The sequence below is a fragment of the Magallana gigas genome, chromosome 6 (genome assembly GCF_963853765.1).
Source record: "Magallana gigas chromosome 6, xbMagGiga1.1, whole genome shotgun sequence".
NCBI classification, from domain to species: Eukaryota; Metazoa; Mollusca; class Bivalvia; order Ostreida; family Ostreidae; genus Magallana; species Magallana gigas.
The window spans coordinates 22,363,738-22,391,532 of NC_088858.1; the positions used below are offsets into that span (position 1 = coordinate 22,363,738).

The following is a 27,795-nucleotide window of genomic DNA, read 5'->3' on the forward strand; positions in this document are numbered from 1 at the left end:
ATGGATACATAAATGTGAAAAGTCTAATCAGTTTACATGATCATGCGCGGATCCAGAAAAATTTACCGGGGTGGTGTAGTTGGGGGGGGGGGGTATGATAGATAGTTTTGTTTGCGGGGTGGGTGTGCAAGGCCCCCCGACAACCCCGGCTATAGATCCGCGTATAGATGTATGCCAACTCTAGGCAGCGCAGGTTTTTTCTTAACTAACTATAAGTTTTATTTCGCGCAATGCCAGAAGAAATGATTCCAATAGTCATAATTATATGATTCCGCAGGTGGATTTCGATTGTCGATGTTTATATTGAAAATGTAGTCATTCTCCTGTTTACTTGGGACACTGGACATACGAAATTATCTTTCGCCTTAACTTCAACATATACATGTATACGATCAAAGTTAACTGATATGCTTCGTGGGATTGTAATAATCGCACAATTACTTAAGTGACTTATAAAACAAACTAGTTTTTACTTATACTTTATAATATAAAGACTACATGTATATTTAGACTACATGTATCTGCTCTGGTAATGATGTAGATGAAAGGGGGGGGGGGTCAAGCCACCCCTCTTCCTTCAAATGATAAATTGCTAATAATATAGACATAGGTGTTACATGTATACTATCTGACATGTATGCAATATCTGACATATTGTGCTATCAAGCTCATTTTTCAAACTCTATCTATCTAAAGGATTGGAGTTATATTATCATGGTGCCATGGGTTTTCGATAGTCTAAAACTAATGTTAACCTTAATGGTTGTCTCATTAGTCAACTTTGAATCTATTTCATTTTTAAAATCAGACATAGCATCAAAAATCGTCGATACAAAATCAAAGTTAGTCGTCATCATATGCAGTTTTTATCTATAAATAACCTGGATGCCGCATTCGACCGATGAAAATAGGCGTCAGATGTTTACGATAGTATGATTCATAAACAATATTTTTCAATAATAGTTAAGAAAAATGAGATACAACCTTCTGAAAATATTGTATAAAATTGTCAATTGTTTTGTAAGCTTTTATTTCACCTTAAATCGTCCAATTATTTTAATTTTTCCCATAACTTGATTCAATCAGTTATGATTATTCAATCAGTTATGATTATTGATAATGTTTATAGTTAAGTTAAGGCGAAAGATAATTTCGTATGTCCAGTGTCCCAAGTAAACAGGAGAATGACTACATTTTCAATATAAACATCGACAATCGAAATCCACCTGCGGAATCATATAATTATGACTATTGGAATCATTTCTTCTGGCATTGCGCGAAATAAAATTTATAGTTAGTTAAGAAAAAACATGCGCTGCCTAGAGTTGGCATACATCTATACGCAGATCTAGAGACGGGGTGGTCGGGGGGCCTTGCACCCCCACCCCGCAAACAAAACTATCTATCATACCCCCCCCCCCCAACTACACCACCCCGGTAAATTTTTCTGGATCCGCGCATGATCATGTAAACTGATTAGACTTTTCACATTTATGTATCCATATGATTATGACATATCTCTCTCTCTCTCTCTCTCTCTCTCTCTCTCTCATACATGTACCACTATTAATAACTTATTCGTCCGAACAAATCCTAATTCGTCCGAACAAATCCTAATTCTTCCGAACAAATAAGTTATTTGTCCGAACAAATAGCTAATTCGTCCGAACAATTCCTAATTCGTCTGAACAAATAACTTATTTGTCCGAACAAATCCTAATTCGTCCGAACAAATATCTTATTTGTCCGAACAAATCATAATTCGTCCGAACAAATAACTTATTCGTCAGAACAAATCCTAGTTCGTCCGTACAAATCCTAGTACGTCCGTACAAATAACTTATTTGTCCGAACAAATAACTTATTTGTCCAAACAAATAGCTAATTCGTCCGAACAAATCTTAATTCGTCCGAACAAATAATTTATTTGTCCGAACGAATCCTAATTCGTCCGAACAAATAACTTATTCGTCCGAACACACAGCTTATTCGTCCGAACGAATAAGATTAATTTTTTTTCTCATCTGGCCCTTCCACGCCGCCGTATCTTACAAATTAAAAACTATTATTGTTAATGGTATTAGGCAGTTGGTTCTTTTGCTCGTGTCTCTGATATTGAACTTAAAATAATCGCTCTGTCTTCTACTTAAGAAGCCATTATGACGAAGACTTTTAAATAAATAAAGTTAAATTCATCAACACATTTTTAAGGGTGTAATATTATTTAATTTGGGAGAATTGAAATATTTTGGAATATTCTTTAATTTTTTTTTTAGAAATTAAATGATAAAACTCTTGAAACTTTTAGATGTTGTAGGCAAAACCATATTCATGTAACACTAATAGATACCAACTTTAACTTGACCTCTGAAAATAATATTGTTTACAAATAAAAAATCAATATTTTCGTAAAAAGATTAATTTATATATATTTCACTTTTTTGTCTTGAAAAAAATTTATAACCACATTTATCCTGCAACTACCCCTTGTATTGACCGAATAAAGGTAATTCAATAAACCAGGGCTATATTCGGTCAATGCCCAAATATAGCCTCGTGTATTTAACCGACGTTCAAATGCATTGTGACGTCATCTTTCTTGCTTCGACTACGCCATGGCGTCATGGTTTCAACTGCATATATGCTATGTAGCGTTTGTTGAATAAAGTTCGTGCGAGGTGCAAAATGTGATATTTGAGGATAAACGAAATAAATAATAACTCTCTTGAAATATAAGCTTTATTTGGGCACGGGTCGAAAACGTTTTCTTACCCTTGCTCAAATAAAGTCATGTATTATTATTTGTATTACCAAAAAATTTATGAAAAAACGAAAATATGATTAATCCTTTTTTTTAAAATTAAAGATGAAATTTTCACAGAAGGCCCAACAGATGGCGACGTCACAACAGGTTCATTTAAGGTGTAATGGGACACCTTCATATTCTGACGTACTATGTATCGAAATAAAAGCAAGCGTTATTTCATAAATAGTATCTTTCCAAATGCTGTCATCTCAAAGCGTGGTGCAGTGGGTTTGAGGTTTCACTCATCTGTATGTCACTATTTCGAATCTTGCTAAGATTTTAAAATTTTTACCTTTCCAAAGTTTTTTAAAACGTATCTTTTGGATAAATATTATGAAATTTAAAAATTCTAAACCAGTGAAAGTATTTCAGATATAATGTACTTTAATCCACTAATATTGACATATGTTCTTTACCACCTTAATCTTAATACAATTAGTGTTTCCCTAACAAACGAAAATGATATGCTGTTAATGGATTAGGCACTTGGTTCTCTTATTCATGTATCTGATTGTGAATCTACAATCAAATCGTTTCGTTACGTACTGAGCAACCAGGACTAGGAATTTTGTATTCTTTAACACAATTTAATCGCGGGATATTATTATACCCGCACTTTCTAAAGAAAGTTCGGGTATATTGTTGTTACCCTGTTCCGTCCGTCCGTCCGTCCATCCATCTGTCAGGTTTTACTTTCTCAAACTGCTCTTACATCTTATAAACCAGCAAACTGAACACTTGGAGTTTGATTAGGGGTGTCATGTTGTTTTGTAAAAAGGTTTTAAAAAAATTCTCTTGTAGTCCTTTGGTTCAAATAATTGGTAAAAAATGACGTTTTTTCACAAAAAACCTTCTTCCTCGAACTCCTCCTACATTTTCAACAGTAGACAAATCATCTCTTGGAATATGTTTTAGGGTATCCAATAGATGCGCAGTAAGGTTTCGGAATTTTCAATTTTGTCCTGGGGTCATTTAATGGCTGAAAATGACGTTTGTTTTTTTTGTTGTTGTTTTTTTTACAAAAGAACTGGTCTCAAAAACGTCGTTTTTTGGCAGAAGCCAAATGATCTTCTAGAATATGATTGGGGGTGTCATATTGAAGTGTGATCAGGTTCCAGAATTTTTTTTATTAAGGGGATCAGTGGGCAATAAAAAATGACGTTTTTTTTGCAAAGAAAGAATGGTTCCAAGAATTTCTCTTACAGCTTTTGCAGTAGCTATGTCATCTCTTGGGATAAAATTGGGGCTGTCCTGTAGATGTGCAATAAGGTTTATAAATTTAAATTTCATCAAGGGAGTCAAATAGTAGCAGAAAATTGACGTTTATCATAAAAAAAACCCACAGATCCTAGAACTCCTCTTATGATTTAATGGATAGACACATCATATCCCAAGCTATGTTAGGGACTGTTCTAGAGATGTTCATTACGGTTTTGAAAAATTTAATTTAACCCAAGGCCCAATACCTTCATACCGTTTGATGCCATATACGGATCAAGAATATATATGGTTAAGGGGTGGGGATCTCAACCGTTTTCGAGATATTCGTGCACTTCCTGTTCGAGGGGGGTCACGACCACCCCCAAGGCCCATGACCTACATACCGTCTAATGCCCCTTGACACAAGGAACAAGAATATATATGGTTTAAGAGTGGGGATCTCAACTGTTTTGAAGATATTAAGGGACTTGCTGTTCGGGGAGGGGGGGGGGTCAGGACCACCCACAAGGCCCATAATCTATATAACATTTGATGCCCCTTGATATAAGGAACAAGAATATATATGGTTTAGGAGTCATGATTATAACAGTTTCTGAGATATATAGTAATTTCCAATTTCTGGGATTGGGGATGACCGCAGGGGTCAGATCTAATAAACCTTATATATTGCCAGTAACAGTCAATATATGATTATGAAAACCCTATATGATTATCTTTGTCCGTTTTCAAGTTACCATTTACAATAGAGTCTACGATTCTTCCCATATGGTTCAATGTTAGACCCAACACCCTTTTGACCCACCCCCCTCCCAGAAAAGTGGTTGTCTAACACCAAATGAGAAAAATCAAACTAGAGTGCATAACTAGATATGCAGGCCTATTGAATCTTAGAGTTTTGTACAATTCTGTTCAGCCATCTCTGAGAAACAAGTTCAGAGCGGGAAAGAAGAAAAAGAAGTCTTAGAATAATAATACATGTAATAAGAACCGTATAAAAACAATGAGTCTCAAAATTTCATTTGGGAGACTTAATAATAAAGATTAAATAGAGATAGGATCATCAAACATCAACAATTTAAAGATAATTGACAATTTCTGATTCTAAGGGGGTCAATATGACCCCTTAGGGTCATAACTTACATACCATAATGATCTGATGCACCATGACCAAAGAAGGAATAATATCTATGGATTAAGGTGGGAATCTCTACGGTTTTAATGATATTTGATAATTTCAGGAATAGCACTTGGGATCATGACCAGCATACCATCTGAAATGCCTTGAACAAAGAAACAATATAAATATTTGTACATGATATATGATTCAATTTAAGAACCCAGATATAGATCTATCATTTATGTTTTGTAATACTTCCTATGTACAAGTATATATATATATATATATATATATATATATATATATATATATATATATATATATATATATATATATATATATATATATAAGTTTGTGTTATGTTCTATACTATTCATGTTCATGACTGTAGTATGGCTGAGTCTTATTTTAAATTACATAAAAAAGAATGTTCAAATATATGACCTGGAACCCCCATTCCCAAACAAACTCATATATAAACTGTCCCCCCCCCTTCCCCCTGGAAAATTTCCAGGATAACATGACGTCTGAAAATAATATGGTTTAATAATTTGAATAAATTTTCGTTGAAAGATTAATGTTTGCATTTCTCTTTTTTGTCTGGAAGAATTTTGATAAACGCACGTATTACCCCTACTTTATAAAAAGTGAAGATATTATTAATCTTTTATTCATTTAAATTCAAGGTGAAACGTCCACCTCAAACCCAACAGATGACGAAGTCACAACAGGTAAATTTGATAGATTAGTGTTTACCTTGAGAAGCCAAAGAAAAAAAAATCTCTTAAGGCAGCCGATCCATATTAAGACCTAATTTTTCTTGAAAATCCATCATGTATTTTATATTTTGATATTAATTTAAAGCATTTTGGGGAAGAAAAGATTTACCGAGAGAAATTTTTAAAAACATTATTAACTAAGCAGTAATTAATAAATGAAGATTGCATTATGGTCTATAGGGACAAGCACATTTTTTAAAATAAAAATAAAAAAATTATAGGAATATTCATAAATGCCTTAGTGGAAAGTTTTTTTTTGTTCTTAGGAATACAAAAACTATTAAAAATGAATTTTATACCGCATAGATTTTTTAAAAAGTATTTTTTATAGAATTAAAGCAAAGTTGGACAAATCTTCAAAAGGAAAATTTCATTAATGAGGACAGATTCCACTCTTACATCTTGATACTTAAACATGACAATAATGTCCAAATATATTGAGTATTAACCCCATATACATCTAGTATGCACACAGATTCATTGAATCTCGGGCTATTATGGATCGGATACCTTAATGGAATTAGGGACTTGATTCTCATCTTCATGTCTTTGATTTTGAACCGACAATAAATATTCTTGTCCTTTACGTACGAAGCAACCAGGACTAAGAATTTTGAATCCATATATTTAGTATTCTTAAACATAATTTAATGGAGTGATATTATTTAATTTGTGACTGAAAATTTTATTTAAAAAATCTTGAAAACATTTTATAATACATATTTTTATTATAACTCGAATGTTGTTGTTACTTATTTGGTATTCATGTAACTATTAGATATATTATTTTTATCTATGAAAATAATATGGTTTACGAGTTTAAATATTTTAACGTAAAAAAGACTAATGTATACATCACACTTTTTTTTTTGAAGAAATTCATTTAAAGACATGTATTACACAAAATTGATAAAGAATGCAGACATAAGTTATTTTTTGTTTTTGTTTTTTAAGGTGAAACTTCCTCTGAAGGCCCGACAGATGGCAACGTCACAACAGGTACATTTAATTTAACAAGTGCCGTCTCTTACTACGGCGGCGTGGAAGGGCGAGATGAAAAAATAAAAAATTCTTAGCTGTTCGGACAAATATGTTATTTGTTCGGACGAATTAGGATTTGTTCGGACGAATAAGTTATTTGTTCGGACGAATTAGGATTTGTTCGGACGAATTAGGATTTGTTCGGACGAATAAGTTATTTGTTCGGACGAATTAGGATTTGTTCGGACGAATAAGTAATTTGTTCGGACGAATAAGTTATTTGATCGGACGAATTAGGATTTGTTCGGACGAATTAGGATTTGTTCGGACAAATAAGTTATTTGTTCGGACGAATTAGGATTTGTTCGTGTTCGGACAAATAAGTTATTTGTTCGGACGAATTACGATTCGTCCGGACGAATTAGATATTTGTTCGGACGAATTATGATTTGTTCGGACAAATAAGTTATTTGTTCGGACGAATTAGGATTTGTTCGGACGAATTATGATTTGTTCGGACGAATTAGATATTTGTTCGGACAAATAACTTATTTGTTCGGACGAATTAGGATTTGTTCGGACGAATAAGTTATTAATAGTGGTACATGTATGAGAGAGAGAGAGAGAGAGAGAGATGTCATAATCATGGATACATAAATGTGAAAAGTCTAATCAGTTTACATGATCATGCGCGGATCCAGAAAAATTTACCGGGGTGGTGTAGTTGGGGGGGGGGGGTATGATAGATAGTTTTGTTTGCGGGGTGGTTGTGCAAGGCCCCCCGACAACCCCGGCTCTAGATCCACGTATAGATGTATGCCAACTCTAGGCAGCGCAGGTTTTTTCTTAACTAACTATAAGTTTTATTTCGCGCAATGCCAGAAGAAATGATTCCAATAGTCATAATTATATGATTCCGCAGGTGGATTTCGATTGTCGATGTTTATATTGAAAATGTAGTCATTCTCCTGTTTACTTGGGACACTGGACATACGAAATTATCTTTCGCCTTAACTTCAACATATACATGTACATGTATACGATCAAAGTTAACTGATATGCTTCGTGGGATTGTAATAATCGCACAATTACTTAAGTGACTTATAAAACAAACTAGTTTTTACTTATACTTTATAATATAAAGACTACATGTATATTTAGACTACATGTATCTGCTCTGGTAATGATGTAGATGAAAGGGGGGGGGGGTCAAGCCACCCCTCTTCCTTCAAATGATAAATTGCTAATAATATAGACATAGGTGTTACATGTATACTATCTGACATGTATGCAATATCTGACATATTGTGCTATCAAGCTCATTTTTCAAACTCTATCTATCTAAAGGATTGGAGTTATATTATCATGGTGCCATGGGTTTTCGATAGTCTAAAACTAATGTTAACCTTAATGGTTGTCTCATTAGTCAATTTGAATCTATTTCATTTTTAAAATCAGACATAGCATCAAAAATCGTCGATACAAAATCAAAGTTAGTCGTCATCATATGCAGTTTTTATCTATAAATAACCTGGATGCCGCATTCGACCGATGAAAATAGGCGTCAGATGTTTACGATAGTATGATTCATAAACAATATTTTTCAATAATAGTTAAGAAAAATGAGATACAACCTTCTGAAAATATTGTATAAAATTGTCAATTGTTTTGTAAGCTTTTATTTCACCTTAAATCGTCCAATTATTTTAATTTTTCCCATAACTTGACTCAATCAGTTATGATTATTCAATCAGTTATGATTATTGATAATGTTTATAGTTAAGTTAAGGCGAAAGATAATTTCGTATGTCCAGTGTCCCAAGTAAACAGGAGAATGACTACATTTTCAATATAAACATCGACAATCGAAATCCACCTGCGGAATCATATAATTATGACTATTGGAATCATTTCTTCTGGCATTGCGCGAAATAAAATTTATAGTTGGTTAAGAAAAAACCTGCGCTGCCTAGAGTTGGCATACATCTATACGCAGATCTAGAGACGGGGTGGTCGGGGGGCCTTGCACCCCCACCCCGCAAACAAAACTATCTATCATACCCCCCCCCCCCCCAACTACACCACCCCGGTAAATTTTTCTGGATCCGCGCATGATCATGTAAACTGATTAGACTTTTCACATTTATGTATCCATATAATTATGACATATCTCTCTCTCTCTCTCTCTCTCTCTCTCTCTCTCTCTCTCTCTCATACATGTACCACTATTAATAACTTATTCGTCCGAACAAATCCTAATTCGTCCGAACAAATCCTAATTCTTCCGAACAAATAAGTTATTTGTCCGAACAAATAGCTAATTCATCCGAACAATTCCTAATTCGTCCGAACAAATAACTTATTTGTCCGAACAAATCCTAATTCGTCCGAACAAATATCTTATTTGTCCGAACAAATCATAATTCGTCCGAACAAATAACTTATTCGTCAGAACAAATCCTAGTTCGTCCGTACAAATCCTAGTACGTCCGTACAAATAACTTATTTGTCCGAACAAATAACTTATTTGTCCAAACAAATAGCTAATTCGTCCGAACAAATCTTAATTCGTCCGAACAAATAATTTATTTGTCCGAACGAATCCTAATTCGTCCGAACAAATAACTTATTCGTCCGAACACACAGCTTATTCGTCCGAACGAATAAGATTAATTTTTTTTCTCATCTGGCCCTTCCACGCCGCCGTATCTTACAAATTAAAAACTATTATTGTTAATGTTTTTAGGGGATCAGTGGGCAATAAAAAATGACGTTTTTTTTGCAAAGAAAAAATGGTTCCAAGAATTTCTCTTACAGCTTTTGGAGTAGCTACGTCATCTCTTGGGATATAATTGGGGCTGTCCTGTAGATGTGCAATAAGGTTTATAAATTTAAATTTCATCAAGGGAGTCAAATAGTAGCAGAAAATTGACGTTTATCATAAAAACCCCGCACAGATCCTAGAACTCCTCTTATGATTTAATGGATAGACACATCATATCCCAAGATATGTTAGGGACTGTTCTAGAGATGTGTATTACGGTTTTGAAAAATTTAATTTAACCCAAGGCCCAATACCTTCATACCGTTTGATGCCATATACGGATCAAGAATATATATGGTTAAGGGGTGGGGATCTCAACCGTTTTCGAGATATTCGTGCACTTCCTGTTCGAGGGGGGTCACGACCACCCCCAAGGCCCATGACCTACATACCGTCTAATGCCCCTTGACACAAGGAACAAGAATATATATCGTTTAAGGGTGGGGATCTCAACTGTTTTGAAGATATTAAGGGACTTGCTGTTCGGGGAGGGGGGGGGGGTCAGGACCACCCACAAGGCCCATAATCTATATAACATTTGATGCCCCTTGATATAAGGAACAAGAATATATATGGTTTAGGAGTCATGATTATAACAGTTTCTGAGATATATAGTAATTTCCAATTTCTGGGATTGGGGATGACCGCAGGGGTCAGATCTAATAAACCTTATATATTGCCAGTAACAGTCAATATATGATTATGAAAACCCTATATGATTATCTTTGTCCGTTTTCAAGTTACCATTTACAATAGAGTCTACGATTCTTCCCATATGGTTCAATGTTAGACCCAACACCCTTTTGACCCACCCCCCTCCCAGAAAAGTGGTTGTCTAACACCAAATGAGAAAAATCAAACTAGAGTGCATAACTAGATATGCAGGCCTATTGAATCTTAGAGTTTTGTACAATTCTGTTCAGCCATCTCTGAGAAACAAGTTCAGAGCGGGAAAGAAGAAAAAGAAGTCTTAGAATAATAATACATGTAATAAGAACCGTATAAAAACAATGAGTCTCAAAATTTCATTTGGGAGACTTAATAATAAAGATTAAATAGAGATAGGATCATCAAACATCAACAATTTAAAGATAATTGACAATTTCTGATTCTAAGGGGGTCAATATGACCCCTTAGGGTCATAACTTACATACCATAATGATCTGATGCACCATGACCAAAGAAGGAATAATATCTATGGATTAAGGTGGGAATCTCTACGGTTTTAATGATATTTGATAATTTCAGGAATAGCACTTGGGATCATGACCTGCATACCATCTGAAATGCCTTGAACAAAGAAACAATATAAATATTTGTACATGATATATGATTCAATTTAAGAACCCAGATATAGATCTATCATCTATGTTTTGTAATACTTCCTATGTACTAGTATATATATATATATATATATATATATATATATATATATATATATATATATATATATATATATATATATATATATATATATATATATATATATATATATATATAAGTTTGTGTTATGTTCTATACTATTCATGTTCATGACTGTAGTATGGCTGAGTCTTATTTTAAATTACAAAAAAAAAATGGTCAAATATATTTTTAAAAACATTATTAACTAAGCAGTAATTAATAAATGAAGATTGCATTATGGTCTATAGGGACAAGCACATTTTTTAAAATAAAAATAAAAAAATTATAGGAATATTAATAAATGCCTTAGTGGAAAGTTTTTTTTTGTTCTTAGGAATACAAAAACTATTAAAAATGAATTTTATACCGCACAGATTTTTTAAAAATTATTTTTTATAGAATCAAAGCAAAGTTGGACAACTCTTCAAAAGGAAAATTTCATCAATAATGTAAAAATATATTGAGTATTAACCCTATACACATCTATTATGCACCCAGATTCATTGAATCTCGGGCTTTTATGGATCGGATACCTTAATGGAATTAGGCACTTGATTTTCATTTTCATGTTTTTGATTTTGAACCGACAGTAAATATTCTTGTCCGTTACGTAAGAAGCAACCAGGACTAAGAATTTCGAATCCATATATTTAGTATTTTTTAACATAATTTAATGGTGTGATATTATCTAATTTGTGACTGAAAATTCTATGTTAAAAAATCTTGAAAACATTTTATAATACATATTTTTATTATAACTCGAATGTTGTTGTTACTTATTTGGTATTCATGTAATTATTAGATATATAATTTTTATCTATGAAAATAATATCGTTTACGAATTAAATATTTTAACGTAAAAAGACTAATGTATACATCACACTTTTTTTTTTTGAAGAAATTCATTTAAAGACATGTATTACACAAAATTGATAAAGAATGCAGACATAAGTTAATTTTTGTTTTTGTTTTTTAAGGTGAAACTTCCTCTGAAGGCCCGACAGATGGCGACGTCACAAGAGGTACATTTAATTTAGCAAGTGTCGTCTCTTACAAATTAAAAACTATTATTGTTAATGGTATTAGGCAGTTGGTTCTTTTGCTCGTGTCTCTGATATTGAACATAAAATAATCGCTCTGTCTTCTACTTAAGAAGCCATTATGACGAAGACTTTTAAATAAATTAAGTTAAATTCATCAACACATTTTTAAGGGTGTAATATTATTTAATTTGGGAGAATTGAAATATTTTGGAATATTCTTTAATTTTTTTTTAGAAATTAAATGATAAAACTCTTGAAGTTTTTAGATGTTGTAGGCAAAACCATATTCAAGAAACGCTAATAGATACCAACTTTAACTTGACCTCTGAAAATAATATTGTTTACAAATAAAAAATCAATATTTTCGTAAAAAGATTAATTTATATATATTTCACTTTTTTGTCTTGAAAAAAATTTATAACCACATTTATCCTGCAACTACCCCTTGTATTGACCGAATAAAGGTAATTCAATAAACCAGGGCTATATTCGGTCAATGCCCAAATATAGCCTCGTGTATTTAACCGACGTTCAAATGCATTGTGACGTCATCTTTCTTGCTTCGACTACGCCATGGCGTCATGGTTTCAACTGCATATATGCTATGTAGCGTTTGTTGAATAAAGCTCGTGCGAGGTGCAAAATGTGATATTTGAGGATATACGAAATAAATAATAATTGTCTTGAAATATAAGCTTTATATGGGCACGGGTCGAAAACGTTTTCTTACCCTTGCTCAAATAAAGTCATGTATTATTATTTGTATTACCAAAAAATTTATGAAAAAACGAAAATATGATTAATCCTTTTTTTTTAAATTAAAGATGAAATTTTCACAGAAGACCCAACAGATGGCGACGTCACAACAGGTACATTTAAGGTGTAATGGGACACCTCCATATTCTGACGTACTATGTATCGAAATAAAAGCAAGCGTTATTTCATAAATAGTATCTTTCCAAATGCTGTCATCTCAAAGCGTGGTGCAGTGGGTTTGAGGTTTCACTCATCTGTATGTCACTATTTCGAATCTTGCTAAGGATTTAAAATTTTTACCTTTCCAAAGTTTTTTAAAACGTATCTTTTGGATAAATATTATGAAATTTAAAAATTCTAAACCAGTGAAAGTATTTCAGATATAATGTACTTTAATCCACTAATATTGACATATGTTCTTTACCACCTTAATCTTAATACAATTAGTGTTTCCCTAACAAACGAAAATGATATGCTGTTAATGGATGAGGCACTTGGTTCTCTTATTCATGTATCTGATTGTGAATCTACAACCAAATCGTTTCGTTACGTACTGAGCAACCAGGACTAGGAATTTTGAATTCTTTAACACAATTTAATGATGGGATATTATTATACCCGCACTTTCTAAAGAAAGTTCGGGTATATTGTTGTTACCCTGTTCCGTCCGTCTGTCCGTCCGTCCATCCATCTGTCACGTTTTACTTTCTCAAACTGCTCTTACATCTTATAAACCAGCAAACTGAACTCTTGGAGTTTGATTAGGGGTGTCATGTTGTTTTGTAAAAAGGTTTTAAAAATTCTCTGGTAGTCCTAGGGGTCAAATAATTGGTAAAAAATGACGTTTTTCAATAGAAACCTTCTTCCTCGAACTCCTCCTACATTATCAACAGTAAACAAATCATCTCTTGGAATATGTTTTAGGGTATCCTATAGATGCCTAATAAGGTTTCGGAATTTTTAATTTAGTCCTGGGGGTCATTTAATGGCTGAAAATGATTTTTTTTTATACAAAAGAACTGGTTTCAAAAACTTCATTTTTTTGGCAGTAGCCAAATGATCGTCTAGAATATGATTGGGGGTGTCATATTAAAGTGTGATCAGGTTCCAGAATTTTTTTTTATTAAGGGGATCAGTGGGCAACAAAAAATGACTTTCTTTTTGCAAAAAAGTATGGTTCTAAGAACTCCTCTTACAACTTTTGGAGTAGCTACGTCATCTCTAGGGATTTAATTGGGGCTGTCCTGTAGATGTACAATAAGGTCTTAAAAATTTAAATTTCATCCAGGGAGTCAAATAGTAGCAGAAAATTGACGTTTATCATTAAAAAAACCCCACAGATCCTAGAACTCCTCTTATGATTTAATGGATAGACACATCATATCCCAAGATATGTTAGGGACTGTTCTAGAGATGTGCATTACGGTTTTGAAAAATTTAACCCAAGGCCCATTACCTTCATATCGTTTGATGCCCTATAAGGATCAAGAATATATATGGTTAAGGGGTGGGGATCTCAACCGTTTTCGAGATATTCGTGCACTTCCTGTTTGAGGGGGGTCACGACCACCCCCAAGGCCCATGACCTACATACCGTGTGATGCCCCTTGATATAAGGAACAAGAATATATATGGTTTAGGAGTCATGATTATAACAGTTTCTGAGATATATAGTAATTTCCAATTCCTGGGGTTGGGGATGACCCAAGGGGTCAGATCTAATAAACCCTATATATTGCCAGTAACAGTCTATGATTATGAAAACCCTATATGATTATCTTTGTCCGTTTTCAAGTTACCATTTACAATAGAGTCTACGATTCTTCCCATATGGTTCAATGTTAGACCCCACACCCTTTTGACCCCCCCTCCCAGAAAAGTGGTTGTCTAACACCAAATGAGAAAAATCAAACTAGAGTGCATAACTAGATATGCAGGCCTATTGTATCCTAGAGTTTTGTACAATTCTGTTCAGCCATCTCTGAGAAACAAGTTCAGAGCGGGAAAGAAGAAAAAGAAGGTGTCTTAGAATAATAATACATGTAATAAGAACCGTATAAAAACAATGAGTCTCAAAATTTCATTTGGGAGACTTAATAATAAAAATTAAATAGAGATAGGATCATCAAACATCAATAATTTAAAGATAATTGACAATTTCTGATTCTAAGGGGTCAATATGACCCCTTAGGGTCATGACTTACATACCATAATGATCTAATGCACCATGACCAAAGAAGGAATAATATCTATGGATTAAGATGGGAATCTCTACGGTTTTTATAATATTTGATAATTTCAGGAAGAGCACTTGGGATCATGACCTGCATACCATCTGAAATGCCTTGAACAAAGAAACAATATAAATATATTTATCACATGTTTATCCCAATATACGGTGGATATCACTCATGGGATAAATTTTTGATATTCCACTGTGTGTTCTTACGCCACGTGACGTCATAGTTAATCATTACGTAGGTTTAGACGGTTGATTGACGTAGAATGAAAAAGTAAATAATTAATTCAGTTGAGGGGTGTTGACATTTAAATTTGAAACATTTAATGTTGTTTCAGTTATTTGTCATGAATTCATAAAAAAATGTTAGAAAATGAATGTCTGTTTGTTAAACTTCAATGAACTTTTTTTTCCATGCGTAACGTTGTTGACGTGTTGTAAATAATTTGTTGTACGGCTCACAATCTTAAGTTTTACAAAAAAGTTGGGATTAACAAAACACTTGCTAAAACATGTGATAAAAAGAATCTCTCATGATTTGCGATGGTATATGATTTTTATCCAACTCGTTGTGTGTTTTCTATCCCCTCGCCAAGGCTCGGGGATAGAAAACACACAACTCGTTGGATAAAAATCATATACCATCGCAAATCATGAGAGATCCTATATGTACATGATATATGATTCAATTCAAGCACTCAGATATAGATCTGTCATCTATGTTTTGTAATACTTCCTATGTACAAGTATATATATATATATATATATATATATATATATATATATATATATATATATATATATATATATATATATATATATATATATATATATATATATATATATGTATTAGTTTGTGTTATGTTCTATACTATTCATGTTCATGACAGTAGAATGGCTTAGTCTTATTTTAAATTACATTAAAAAAATTGTCAAATATATGACCTGGAACCACCATTCCCAAACAAACTCATATATAAACTGTCCTCCCCCTTCCCCCTGGAAAATTTCCTGGATCCATGTATTCCTCCCCAAACTATAGATAAAATGAAATTTAAAAACTTGCATTTATTTATGCTTAAAATGAAAATTACCTTACATTTACACTTTTAAGGTGGGTTGCGTGTTTACACCATAAAAATCTCACGAGAAAACATACCCTGAAAATTTGTCAAATCGTTCTGTAGTACTTACAGTTCATTATATAAAATATTCATCAAATTTGTCTACGCCATTTTTATGCAATACCGCCTTGAACTTGGTATTGTTGATGGTGCTGTTTTGACGCCTTTCTAATGATTACATAGGAAAATGAGCATTTTTTGAAATTGAGTTATTTTTAACAATGGCAAGTAACTTTTAAACAATTTAGACAAATTTATCAACTGTTTCTGTGCGTAAAGAAAAAGTGATTTAAAATAAATTAATGTAAAAAAAAATTATATCTGTTCTCGCTAGATTTTTTGCTATTTTATCGTTATTTCTGATAATTTTACCGAAAATTGCCGTATTTTCCGTATTTGACGTCGTGAGTACGACGTCATTTATTTTTAACCCATTCCGCTTATTTAGTGATATAACAATCACTTAAAAATCAAATTAAGACTTCTAAAGCTAAAACTAGTGGTTTTATTTCTGAAAAAGCAATTTTGGAGAGTATGAAAATAAAACAATGATTAAAAAAAACCATATCTTTACTATGAATTCGAAGTTATAAGGCCTCCCGTGTACCCCCGGTTAGCAATGGCCTGTAAAAAACAATATTTCTCTATTTTGCTTTTGTATTATAAAAACATTCCTTGGTTTTAATTATAAACATTAGTTTAGTATTAAAGGTATCAATTAAAAGCCCACTTTTGCCCTCTTATTCTAAATTGGAGAATGCAGAGCATAATATTTTTATATCTAAAATTTAGAGAAAAGGGTGGTACAAATTTTTTAGTGAGTTCCCCATTTCCACTTTCTTTTGTCGAATGTCATATATGCAAATTATATAGTCTTAAATCTAAAAAACAGATGATATTCTCAAGATAGGGACTTTTATTTAGGTTATCAAAATCTTCACAACTTATTTAGAAAATTTAATTCCCCGGCTTTGCTCCTCCCTTTTTTTTGGTCAAAATAGTTACGGTAAACTTACTGTTAATGCTTGTAAACTTTATTACTGACACAAACTAGTTTACAGACCTCTCTCTCTCTCTCTCTCTCTCTCTCTCTCTCTCTCTCTCTCTCTCTCTCTCTCTCTCTCTCTCTCTTCTCAAACATTCTAGACTACATGACTGTCATTACTTAGCTTTTATATACAGTTTCACATAGAGTTAAAAAGTAAAGCTCCAAATCTTGATAATAATCTACATAAATATGATGGATTGCTTCCAATCTGGTTTTCTAACTTACGATTCTTAGTTGAAAACTAAGACTTGGTATGAATTACTTCTATAGTATTTACACTATAGACCTAAATCGAATTACTATATTATTACTAAGAGCATTTGACGTTAGAAAATGTGAAGCGGGAAACTTTGAGATGTCCTTGTTATGATGTCATAAACAAATGTGCACAAAACAGCCTCTCAAGTTGTCTAAATTGAGTACAAAATTTGATGATGAAAGCAAACCCGCGACCAACCTTAACATGACGTCTGAAAATAATATGGTTTGATAATTAAAACAAATTTTCGTTAAAAGATTAATGTTTGCATTTCTCTTTTTTGTCTGGAAGAATTTTGATAAACGCAGGTATTACCCCTACTTTATGAAAAGTGAAGATATTATTAATCCTTTATTCATTTAAATTCAAGGTGAAACTTCCACCTCAAACCCAACAGATGACGAAGTCACAACAGGTAAATTTGATAGATTAGTGTTTACCCTGAGAAACCAAAGAAAAAAAAAATCTCTTAAGGCAGGACCTAATTTTTCTTGAAAATCCATCATGTATTTTATATTTTGATATTAATTTAAAGCATTTTGGAGTAGAAAAAGATTTACCGAGAGAAACTTTTAAAAACATTATTAACTAAGCAGTAATTAATAAATGAAGATTGCATTATGGTCTATAGGGACAAGCGCATTTTTTAAAATAAAAAATAAATAAATAATAGGAATATTAATAAATGCGTTGGTGGAAAGGTCTTTTTTGTTCTTAGGAACACAAAAACTATTAAAACTAAATTTTATACCGCATAGATTTTTAAAAAATTAATTTTTATAGAATTAAAGCAAAGTTGGACAACTCTTCAAAAGGAAAAGGTCATTAATAAGGACAGATTCCACTATTACATATTGATACTTAAACATGACAATTATGTCAAAATATATTGAGTATTAACCCCATACACATCTAGTATGCACCCAGATTCATTGAATCTCGGGCTATTATGGATCGGATACCTTAATGGAATTAGACACTTGATTCTCATCTTCATGTCTTTGATTTTGAACCGACAATAAATATTCGTGTCCGTTACGTAAGAAACAACAAGGACTAAGAATTTTGAATCCATATATTTAGTATTCTTAAACATAATTTAATGGATTGATATCTAATTTGTGACTAAAAATTTTATTTAAAAAAATCTTGAAAACATTTTATAATACATATTTTTATTATAACTCGAATGCTATAATCTTGATTTCCTTACTTGTTGTTACTAATTTGGTATTCATGTAATCATTAGATATGTAATTTTTATCTATGAAAATAATATGGTTTACGAATTAAATATTTTAACGTAAAAAGACTAATATATACATTACACTTTTTTCTTGAAGAAATTTTTTAAAACACATGTATTACACAAAATTTATAAAGAATGCAGACATTAGTTATTTTTTTGTTTTTCTTTTTTAAGGTGAAACTTCTGAAGGTCCGACAGATGGCGACGTCACAACAGGTACATTTAATTTAACAAGTGTCGTCTCTTACAAATTAAAAACTATTATTGTTAATGGTATTAGGCAGTTGGTTCTTTTGCTCGTCTCTGATATTGAACTTAAAATAATCGTTCTGTCTTCTACTTAAGAAGCCATTAGGACTAAGACTTTTGAATAAATATAGTTAAATTCTTCAACACATTTTAAGGGTGTAATATTAATAAAACAATTTGGGAGAATTGAAATATTTTGGAATATTCTTTAATTTTTTTCTTACAATGTTGTAGGCGAAACCGTATTCATGTAACGCTTATAGATACCAACTTTAACTTGACCTCTGAAAATAATATTGTTAACAAATAAAAAATCAATATTTTCGTAAAACGATATATATATATACAGTCATGTATTTCACTTTTTTGTCTTGAAAAAAAAATTATAACCACATTTATCCTGCAACTACCTCTTGTATTGACCGAATAAAGGTAATTCAATAAACCAGAGCTATACCTGGTCAATACCCAAATATAGCCTCGTGTATGTAACCGACGTTAAAATGCATTGTGACGTCATCTTTCTTGATTCGTCTACGCCATGGCGTCATGGTTTCAACTGCATGTATGCTATGTAGCGTTTGTTGAATAAAGGTCGTGCGAGGTGCAAAATGTGATATTTGAGGATAAACGAAATAACTAATAACTGTCTTGAAATATAAGCTTTATTTGGGCACCGGTTGGAAAAGTTGTCTTACCCTTGCTCAAATAAAGTCATGTATTATTATATGTATTTCCAAAAATTTTATGGAAAAACGAAAATTTGATTAATCCTTTTTTTAAAATTAAAGATGAAATTTCCACAGAAGGCCTAACAGATGGCGACTTCAGAACAGGTACATTTAAGGTGTAATGGGACACCTCCATATTCTGACGTACTATGTATCGAAATAAAAGCAAGCGTTATTTCATAAATACCATCTTTCCAAATGCTGTCACCTCAAGGCGTGGCGCAGTGGGTATGAGGTTTCTCTCATCTGTATGTCACTATTTCGAATCTTGCTAAGGATTTTAAAATTTTTACCTTTCCACATTTTTTAAAACGTATCTTTTTGATAAATATTGTGGAATTTAAAAATTCTAAACCAGTGAAAGTATTTCAGATATAATGTACTTTAATCCACTAATATTGACATAAGTTCTATAACACCTTAATACAATTAGGGTTTCCCTAACAAACCAAAATGATATGCTGTTAATGGTTTTAGGCACTTGGTTCTCTTATTCATGTCTCTGATTGTGAATCTACAATCAAATCGTTTTGTTAGGTACTGAGCAACCAGGACTAGGAATATTGTATTCTTTAACATAATTTAATGGTGTGATATTATTTTTAAAATGTGTGACTTAAAATCCAATGTAAGGGATACTGAAAATCTTTTATAACAGAAATGACATAACAGATCGAAAATTAAAACACTTGATTTTCTTACTTTTTTTTACTTGTTGATGCTGAATCGGTATTCATGTAACCCTATAAGATATATATGTTTGATCTCTAAAAAAATGGCTTACTATCGAGTTCACATAATTTTAAATGAAGAAGACAAATATTTACATCTCGCATTTGTCTTGAAGAAATTTGATAAACACATCAATACCGATATCTCTCAAGTCATGAAAAATGTTGATATAATTCATCCTTAATTGTTTTTACACTGAAGGTGAAACTTACACAGAAGGCCCAACAGATGGCGATGTCACAACAGGTATAGTTAATTAAACAAGTGTCATCCTATACAAATCAAAAACTATTATGGTATTAGGCAATTCGTTCTGTATTCGTGTCTCTAATTTTGAACTCACAATAAACGTGCTTGTCCGCTACCTAAGAACCCATTAGGACTACGACTTATGAATGAATGAAGTAAAAATTTCAACACACATTAAAGGCGTGATATTATTTGAATTGAGACACCAAATATGCGAAACAAGTGAAATATCTTGAATTTCTTTAAGCAAAGATTTTTATTAGAAATTGAAATATAAAAAATTTGATATTCATACTTGTTTTAAATGTGTATTCATGTAACACTATCAAATGTCAACCTTGACTTGGCTTTTAAAAATATCGTGATTAACGAAAACAAATAATTTTATGTAAAAAAGTATTAATGTATGTATTTCACTTTTTTATCTTAAAAAAAATGATAAGCATAACTTTAAACCAAAATTTATGATGAATGCGTATTTAATTTTTTTTAAATAAAGATGAAACTTTCACAGAAAACCCAACAGATGGAAACGTCACAACAGGTACATTTAATTTACAAGTGTCGTTCATAACAAATCAAAAATTATAACTGTTATTGGTATAATACATGTATTACCCAAAACATCCTTTTTTTTTTAAAAGGTGAAACATCTACAGAAAGCCCAACCGATAGTGACGTCACAACAGGTACATTTAATTTAACAAGTGCGGTCCATAACAAATTCATGTCCGTTACAGCCTCAGACGCAAAGATGGTTAAGGCTTTTGAATATAAATTCAGTATTATTCAACACAATTTAACAGCGTGATATAATTTAATTTGGGACCCCATATTCTAATTGAAATATCTTGAAACTCTTTATAACAGATATTTTTATTACAAATTGAAAGATAAAACTCTCTATTCTTACATTTTATGACTGAATCCGTATTCATCTAACGTAATTAGAGATTAACCTTGACCTCTAAAAATAATAAGAATTTTACGTATAAAGTTTAATGTATACAATCCTCAAAGTTTTTCCTTTATGAAATTTGATAATGAAATGAATATCCTTTAATTCATGAAAAATAAAATGGTGTATTTTTTTTTGTTTACAAATTACAGGTGAAACTTCCACTGCAAGCCCAACAGATGCCGACGTCTCAACAGGTACATTTAATTTAACAAATGTTGTCCGTAACAGTTTAGAAAATATTATTGTCAATGATATCATGCAGTTGGATCTATCATTTGTGCTTTGGATTAAGAAGTGACAATAAACGTTCTCTCTAAAACGATAGAGCGATTTTGTTAGTGGAGAGATGTTTAATTTTTTTATATTTTATTTTCTAAATTGAGAGTAAAAGACTTTGTAATCATTTCCATCGAGAATTGATTAATTATTGAAGCCCAAGTAAAATTTTTAATTTGGTTAACAATTTACACTGTATATACTTTTAAGTGTAAACATATTTTACTGTTAAAGTTCATTCTATATTTTGAGAAAATCTTAATTTTTGCCATTTCTAATAATATTTTCTCTCCGTTATTATATCCGTTATAAGCATTTCCATTTTCTGGCTAGGCAATATAATGTATTAATTTAAATTTTCTGTGTGTAGCACATCGATGAAATCAGCAAAGAACGTTTCTTTATTTAGTTTGATTCAAACAGACCCTAATGCTATAGGAACGATTTATTTTTTTGCTTCAAATGAATATATGTACGTATCTGGGTTTTATTAATCAGATAAGTATTTCATAAATAATGTATGTTGCATGTTTTCAGGCTATATTAATTCGTTTTTTATAACGAAGGAAGAAAATAAGCATATCGAACTGGTTAACATGTCTGACGTCTCAGTCAATCTGACACTAGAAATACTTGGAAAAATTGGAAACGAATCGACATCCTTTGACATTTTGCTTAGAAACACTAACCCCAACAATGCATCGGCGACATTGTTTCAAAAACAATACATCGTTGAAGAAAAAGACATGTCAAAAGATGGTGTGATAACTGTACAGTTTCCTATCAAAGGAGACTATTTTGCAGTCTTTGGATTCTACAAAGTTTTCTTAGTAGCGGGCTTGCAAAACTCAAGCTCATTCAATGAATCGATACCTTTGTTTATATCTTATGACGAGGAAATTGGCCAGGTTTATGTAAGTATTTCTTTTTATATTTTATTATAGTATTTTCAATTCAATTTATATTTGTTTTTTTTTTATTTTTAAGAATGCTAAAGATTATTTAAATCAGTTCTAAGATAAAAATTTTGTTTTGTAATTAGATTTCTTAAGCATATACATGTAGTTCAAGTTATGGTGAACCTTTCTGATCTCAGTTTTTTCAAGCGTGTGTCTGTTTTACCATTTGTCTGTAAACTGTTGACTTTTCCAACATCTTCTTAAAAATCACTTGACTACATGATATACTGCTATACATGTATTACATTTAAGATTTTAAAAAACAATTTTTCGTTAATACGCTCTCTTGAACTTAAATGTCTAGTCATTCGAGATCTTTTCTGATCTCAATTTTCAAGCGTCTGTCTATTGTCTATAAACTGATTACATGTCAACATTTCTCAAAAATCGCCCGGTCAAATCATATACCGGTATATTATATATAAGATTAATCAAATTATTGCACAAGTTTTTAAATAAACAAGAGAAGGGACTTCTTCACCTTCAAAGCTTATCATAAAGATAAAAAGTAAAAAAGGACCTTTTATATAGAAGAAAATTAATGCTATGATTTCTGAAATATATGTATAACAAAACTTGATATGAAGCAAAACCATTACGTTAGATTTGTTAGGTTTGAAGAATGTTACGTAAAAAGAATGGAATAAAACTTATTGATATCAAAATAGAAAAAAAAAAATCGTTCTTGACGGTTTTTGCAATTGCTTGTAATGTTAGGTTTTTTAAAGCATTAAAAGTTTATTTTTGGATGTGGTCGGTCTGATTGCACCCCAAGGCTGTGCAGACATACTGCATACTCTGTGTTAATATTGATAATTTACCTGTATAAAGTGTGTATGTATCGCCGCTTTAAAACCATTATATACGCATTTAGTCAGAGATTTGAAACGTACATGGAACAACCATATTGCCATGCAATTTAGTTCGCTTGCACGACTATATATATAGTGTCAGAAACGTTGTCGACAAAAATAATTCTTATTACAAAGGATGGGATAATGGTAATTTTAAAATGAACTTTGGTGTATTTAAAATTAAAATAATGTGAAAATGACCAAATTTGAAATTATTACATATAATTGTAATTTTATCAACTTCCAAATAGAATAGGGCCAATTAAATTCTATACTACTACTACTACTACTACTACTAATTATCAATGTGTCACATATTTATATATTTGTAAAGGACCAAATTATTATAACGGTACACTTAATCTCGTTTCCCTAATTTATAATTTTATTTGAATAATTAATTTTTCTTACAATGATTGGGTTTGATAAAAATTCTTCGTTTCTTAAGTATGAATAAAATCAAAGTTATCTGAATTGTATAAAATATGAGGTCATACTTTTTAAAAGACTGTTTTACCTTGAGCGACAATGGCTTCAATTAGGTTTGAAAGTTTTTGTTGCCAGATCTGTACCAATGTGGATTCTTGAATTGACCAATAGACATAAAGTGTGAATTGTGATCTGATAACAATAATAGTCTGCTTTTTACCACAGATTTACGTGTATAAACGAACAATTTTTTTAAAAATCTTAATAATACATGTATAGCAGTATATCATGTAGTCAAGAAGTGGCTTTTTTGGAAAAGTCAACAGTTTACAGACAACCTGTTGCGATATGGAATGATATTGATCATGATTCTGTTCACGATTGAGAAAGAAGATATCACGATTTAAGTTACGATTGAACCTTGACGCACGCACGCACGCACACACACACACACACACACACACACACACACACACACACACACACACACACACACACACACACACACACACACACACATATATATATATAATTAGCCCGACTGACAATATTAAAACATCGGATCTGAACGCGGCCGAGCTTTGTGTTTATACCCGGATCAACACAAAAAGGGAGGGAAAATGCAACACGTTCCGCTTAATAACGATGCAATGCGATCTGCTACGATGATTACTTATGATTACGATTGAAAATCAATCGTGTTGATTGTAGAAAATTTTGCTAGTAAAGTGATTGCAGCATCAAACCACAAGATCTAGTAGATTTGATACGATTGATATTAATCCAATTACAAAAAAATTATTTACATGTTACCCCTTCTTCCCCCTTTTTAGAAATGAAAGATTATACCCCTGAGAAAATTCATTTACTTTAAAACATAAGAATCGATTTTCATTCATTTCATTCATTTCTAATAGATCAATGGTCCACAACATATAAGGATCGGGAGTTTTGCAAACTTTACAGCAAATGTTGTTCAAGGACACAGTGTAGGCCTCACTTGGAATTGGGTCATAGATGATATCCATATCAACAAAACCATACAAACAAATAACATAACTTCACAGAGCACACAGCTATTTAACATTTCGAAAGCAGGCAAAATTGAAATATTTGTCACTGTTAAAAATGGGGTTTCAAGCTCCTCAAATTCATGCAGTATTTTATCATTATACCCAATAAACGGATTTGAACTATATTCAAGAAAAAATGTGTATAGCACAACGGAAGATGCATTGTTTGGAATTAATAACACTACAACAAATTATCCTGTAGGATTGGTAAATGTGAACGTTTATTTCCCCTTGTTTCTTATGAATGCTCTTAGCATTCACGATTCAAATGTAAGCAAGTTTAATTTCACACATAAATTTGAAAAACAAGGTAAATATGAAGTTTTGATAGAATTAAGATCAGAGATTGATGCTACAAACATATCGATGCCTATTGACATTTGGGATAAATTGGCTGATCTGCAAATTAAGCCTTCCAAGATGTATGCAAGCGTTGGAGAAAAAATAACTATTGATTTGGAAAACCCCCCGCCGTCAAATTTTCATTATAACCTATCGCTTGGAGATGGAAGCGAAGAAAACAAGATTTCAGGAACCCTAAATAAATCCTTTATATGGTCTAAGCATGAACAAATCTACACTGAATCTGGATTGTACATAATCACCATCTTTGCTTGGAATGGAAAATATGAGAGAAAACATTCTGTGACAGTTTCTATACAATATCCAATAGAACGTTTAAGCATCACCCCTGACACATATAATGTTCCTCTTCCCGATGGACTTGTCGATTTCGACATCAGACATGAAGGACAACGACTTCCAACTAATGTATCTTGTACGGTTCATTACGGGGACAGAATCGAATTGGAAACGAAAAATAACGTTTTCAAAAATACGAAAGTTTATTCTTTTAGACTTCAATTTTCAAACCATGGTCAATACAAACTTAATGTGTCTTGTAAAAATGATGTAAGTTCTTTTCATTTGGAGCCACATGTGAATGTCACAAAAATCAACACAAGTGACATTTCACTCGTCTACCAGAATCCCTCACCAATGAACATGTCAAGAAATGCAGCTTTTCCATATAATCCAACCCCAGTGCCTACAAATGTAACATTTAAGATTGTTCTGTTTAACTGTTCAAGATTACCATTTGATATAAATGAAACATGGAAAATTGTCAATTATGGTGAGACGAAATTTAATAACAAAACAGAATTTACTCGGACACTTTCATTTAAAGAAAGGAATACTTTCGATATACATGTAGAGTTTAAGTTGAAAGGCGACATTCATACTCTAAAGAGAAGCATTACTTTAGGAAAAATGAAATTGAAGTGCAGTAAAACTATGATCAATTTCAAGGAGGAAACATTCAACGTAAACTTAATGGTACTAAATGAATTTGAACCTAACAAAAAAAGAAATGATGTAGGATTTACTTTGCAATCTGATTATGAAGTTCAAATAATTGAAGATAAACCAGCGCAATCATTCAATTTAAGCAAAAACTCACTTCTCAATGAAAAATTTTTTGAATTAAGATATGATAAATATGGCTTTTATATGCCTAAGTTTGCTGGATATGGAAATGATTTTATAGAAGAAATATACTTAGATGGTCCGTTGATTGCCGAATTTAACCTCGAAAACAAGCTCGAACTGCATACAACTGCAGAAAAAAATAATGATACAGTAAATCTTCCTCCCGGAGACATCAACTTTACAATTAGTTCAGATTTCGACGAAACATTGCCGTGGGTAAATTGTAGCCTTACATCTGGAGATGAAGTAAAACGATTCGAATACAACGTTAGTCATAACATCACACGTGGCAGCCATATAGTAGTAAACCATACGTATGGCGATCTTGGAAACCAAACAATAAAAGTGACATGCATTAATTTTATATCATCAGTGAGTTTTACGGGAAAAGTAGACGTTATTAATTCTTGCTTTGGAGACGAAGGAATATTTGATCGCAAGTTTTCCATGCCGGAAGTCAGAATGAAGATAACTGATACCAGTGAAGTGTACATAGCAAACAGAATGAGTGTTTTCTGTTATAAAGATGATATCAATTTTGTTTGGAAAAGATGCAAGTCAATACCATTGAGAAAAGGAGTGTGTTTATTTAATGAAGCAAAAACACTGACAGCAAACAATTACAATGTTACATTGAATGTTTCAATTCCGCAATGGAAAACCTACATATTTGAACCAATGTTTATCGAAATAATCCCGTCTGTTCTTGTTGCTTACATATATGGCGGTGATTCAAGAATAGCGTTTGTAAATGACATTATAAACTTCAAGGCGCTGATTTTAAGGAATAATAAAGAAGTCCGTTTAAAATGGGATATAGACAGGTAAAGTAACATGTTCTGTGATTCAAAAATGGAAATGTACTTATCTTTTCAATTAGCAGAGCGTTAATATTTTAGACAAAATTTGATTTCCATACAAATATAGATTCTACAACCTAT

General features: G+C 31.9%; 1 protein-coding gene across 5 annotated transcripts in view; it reads left to right on the plus strand.

The window, feature by feature from the left end:
* Positions 1–27,795, plus strand: part of LOC105324671 (uncharacterized) — a 68,692-nt gene that overhangs the window by 23,535 nt on the left and 17,362 nt on the right. For 2 of the 5 annotated variants that reach the window (XM_066087753.1, XM_066087752.1), the window contains exons 11-23: positions 2,867–2,911; positions 5,831–5,875; positions 12,110–12,154; positions 13,000–13,044; positions 17,972–18,016; positions 19,025–19,066; positions 19,891–19,935; positions 20,764–20,808; positions 21,311–21,355; positions 21,456–21,500; positions 21,922–21,966; positions 22,586–22,962; positions 25,208–27,678. In XM_066087753.1, coding sequence (XP_065943825.1) covers positions 2,867–2,911; positions 5,831–5,875; positions 12,110–12,154; positions 13,000–13,044; positions 17,972–18,016; positions 19,025–19,066; positions 19,891–19,935; positions 20,764–20,808; positions 21,311–21,355; positions 21,456–21,500; positions 21,922–21,966; positions 22,586–22,962; positions 25,208–27,678 — 3,340 coding nt within the window. The remainder of the gene's footprint in view (positions 1–2,866; positions 2,912–5,830; positions 5,876–12,109; positions 12,155–12,999; positions 13,045–17,971; positions 18,017–19,024; positions 19,067–19,890; positions 19,936–20,763; positions 20,809–21,310; positions 21,356–21,455; positions 21,501–21,921; positions 21,967–22,585; positions 22,963–25,207; positions 27,679–27,795) is intronic. The other 3 variants (XM_066087755.1, XM_066087756.1, XM_066087754.1) reach the window with 3 other exon arrangements.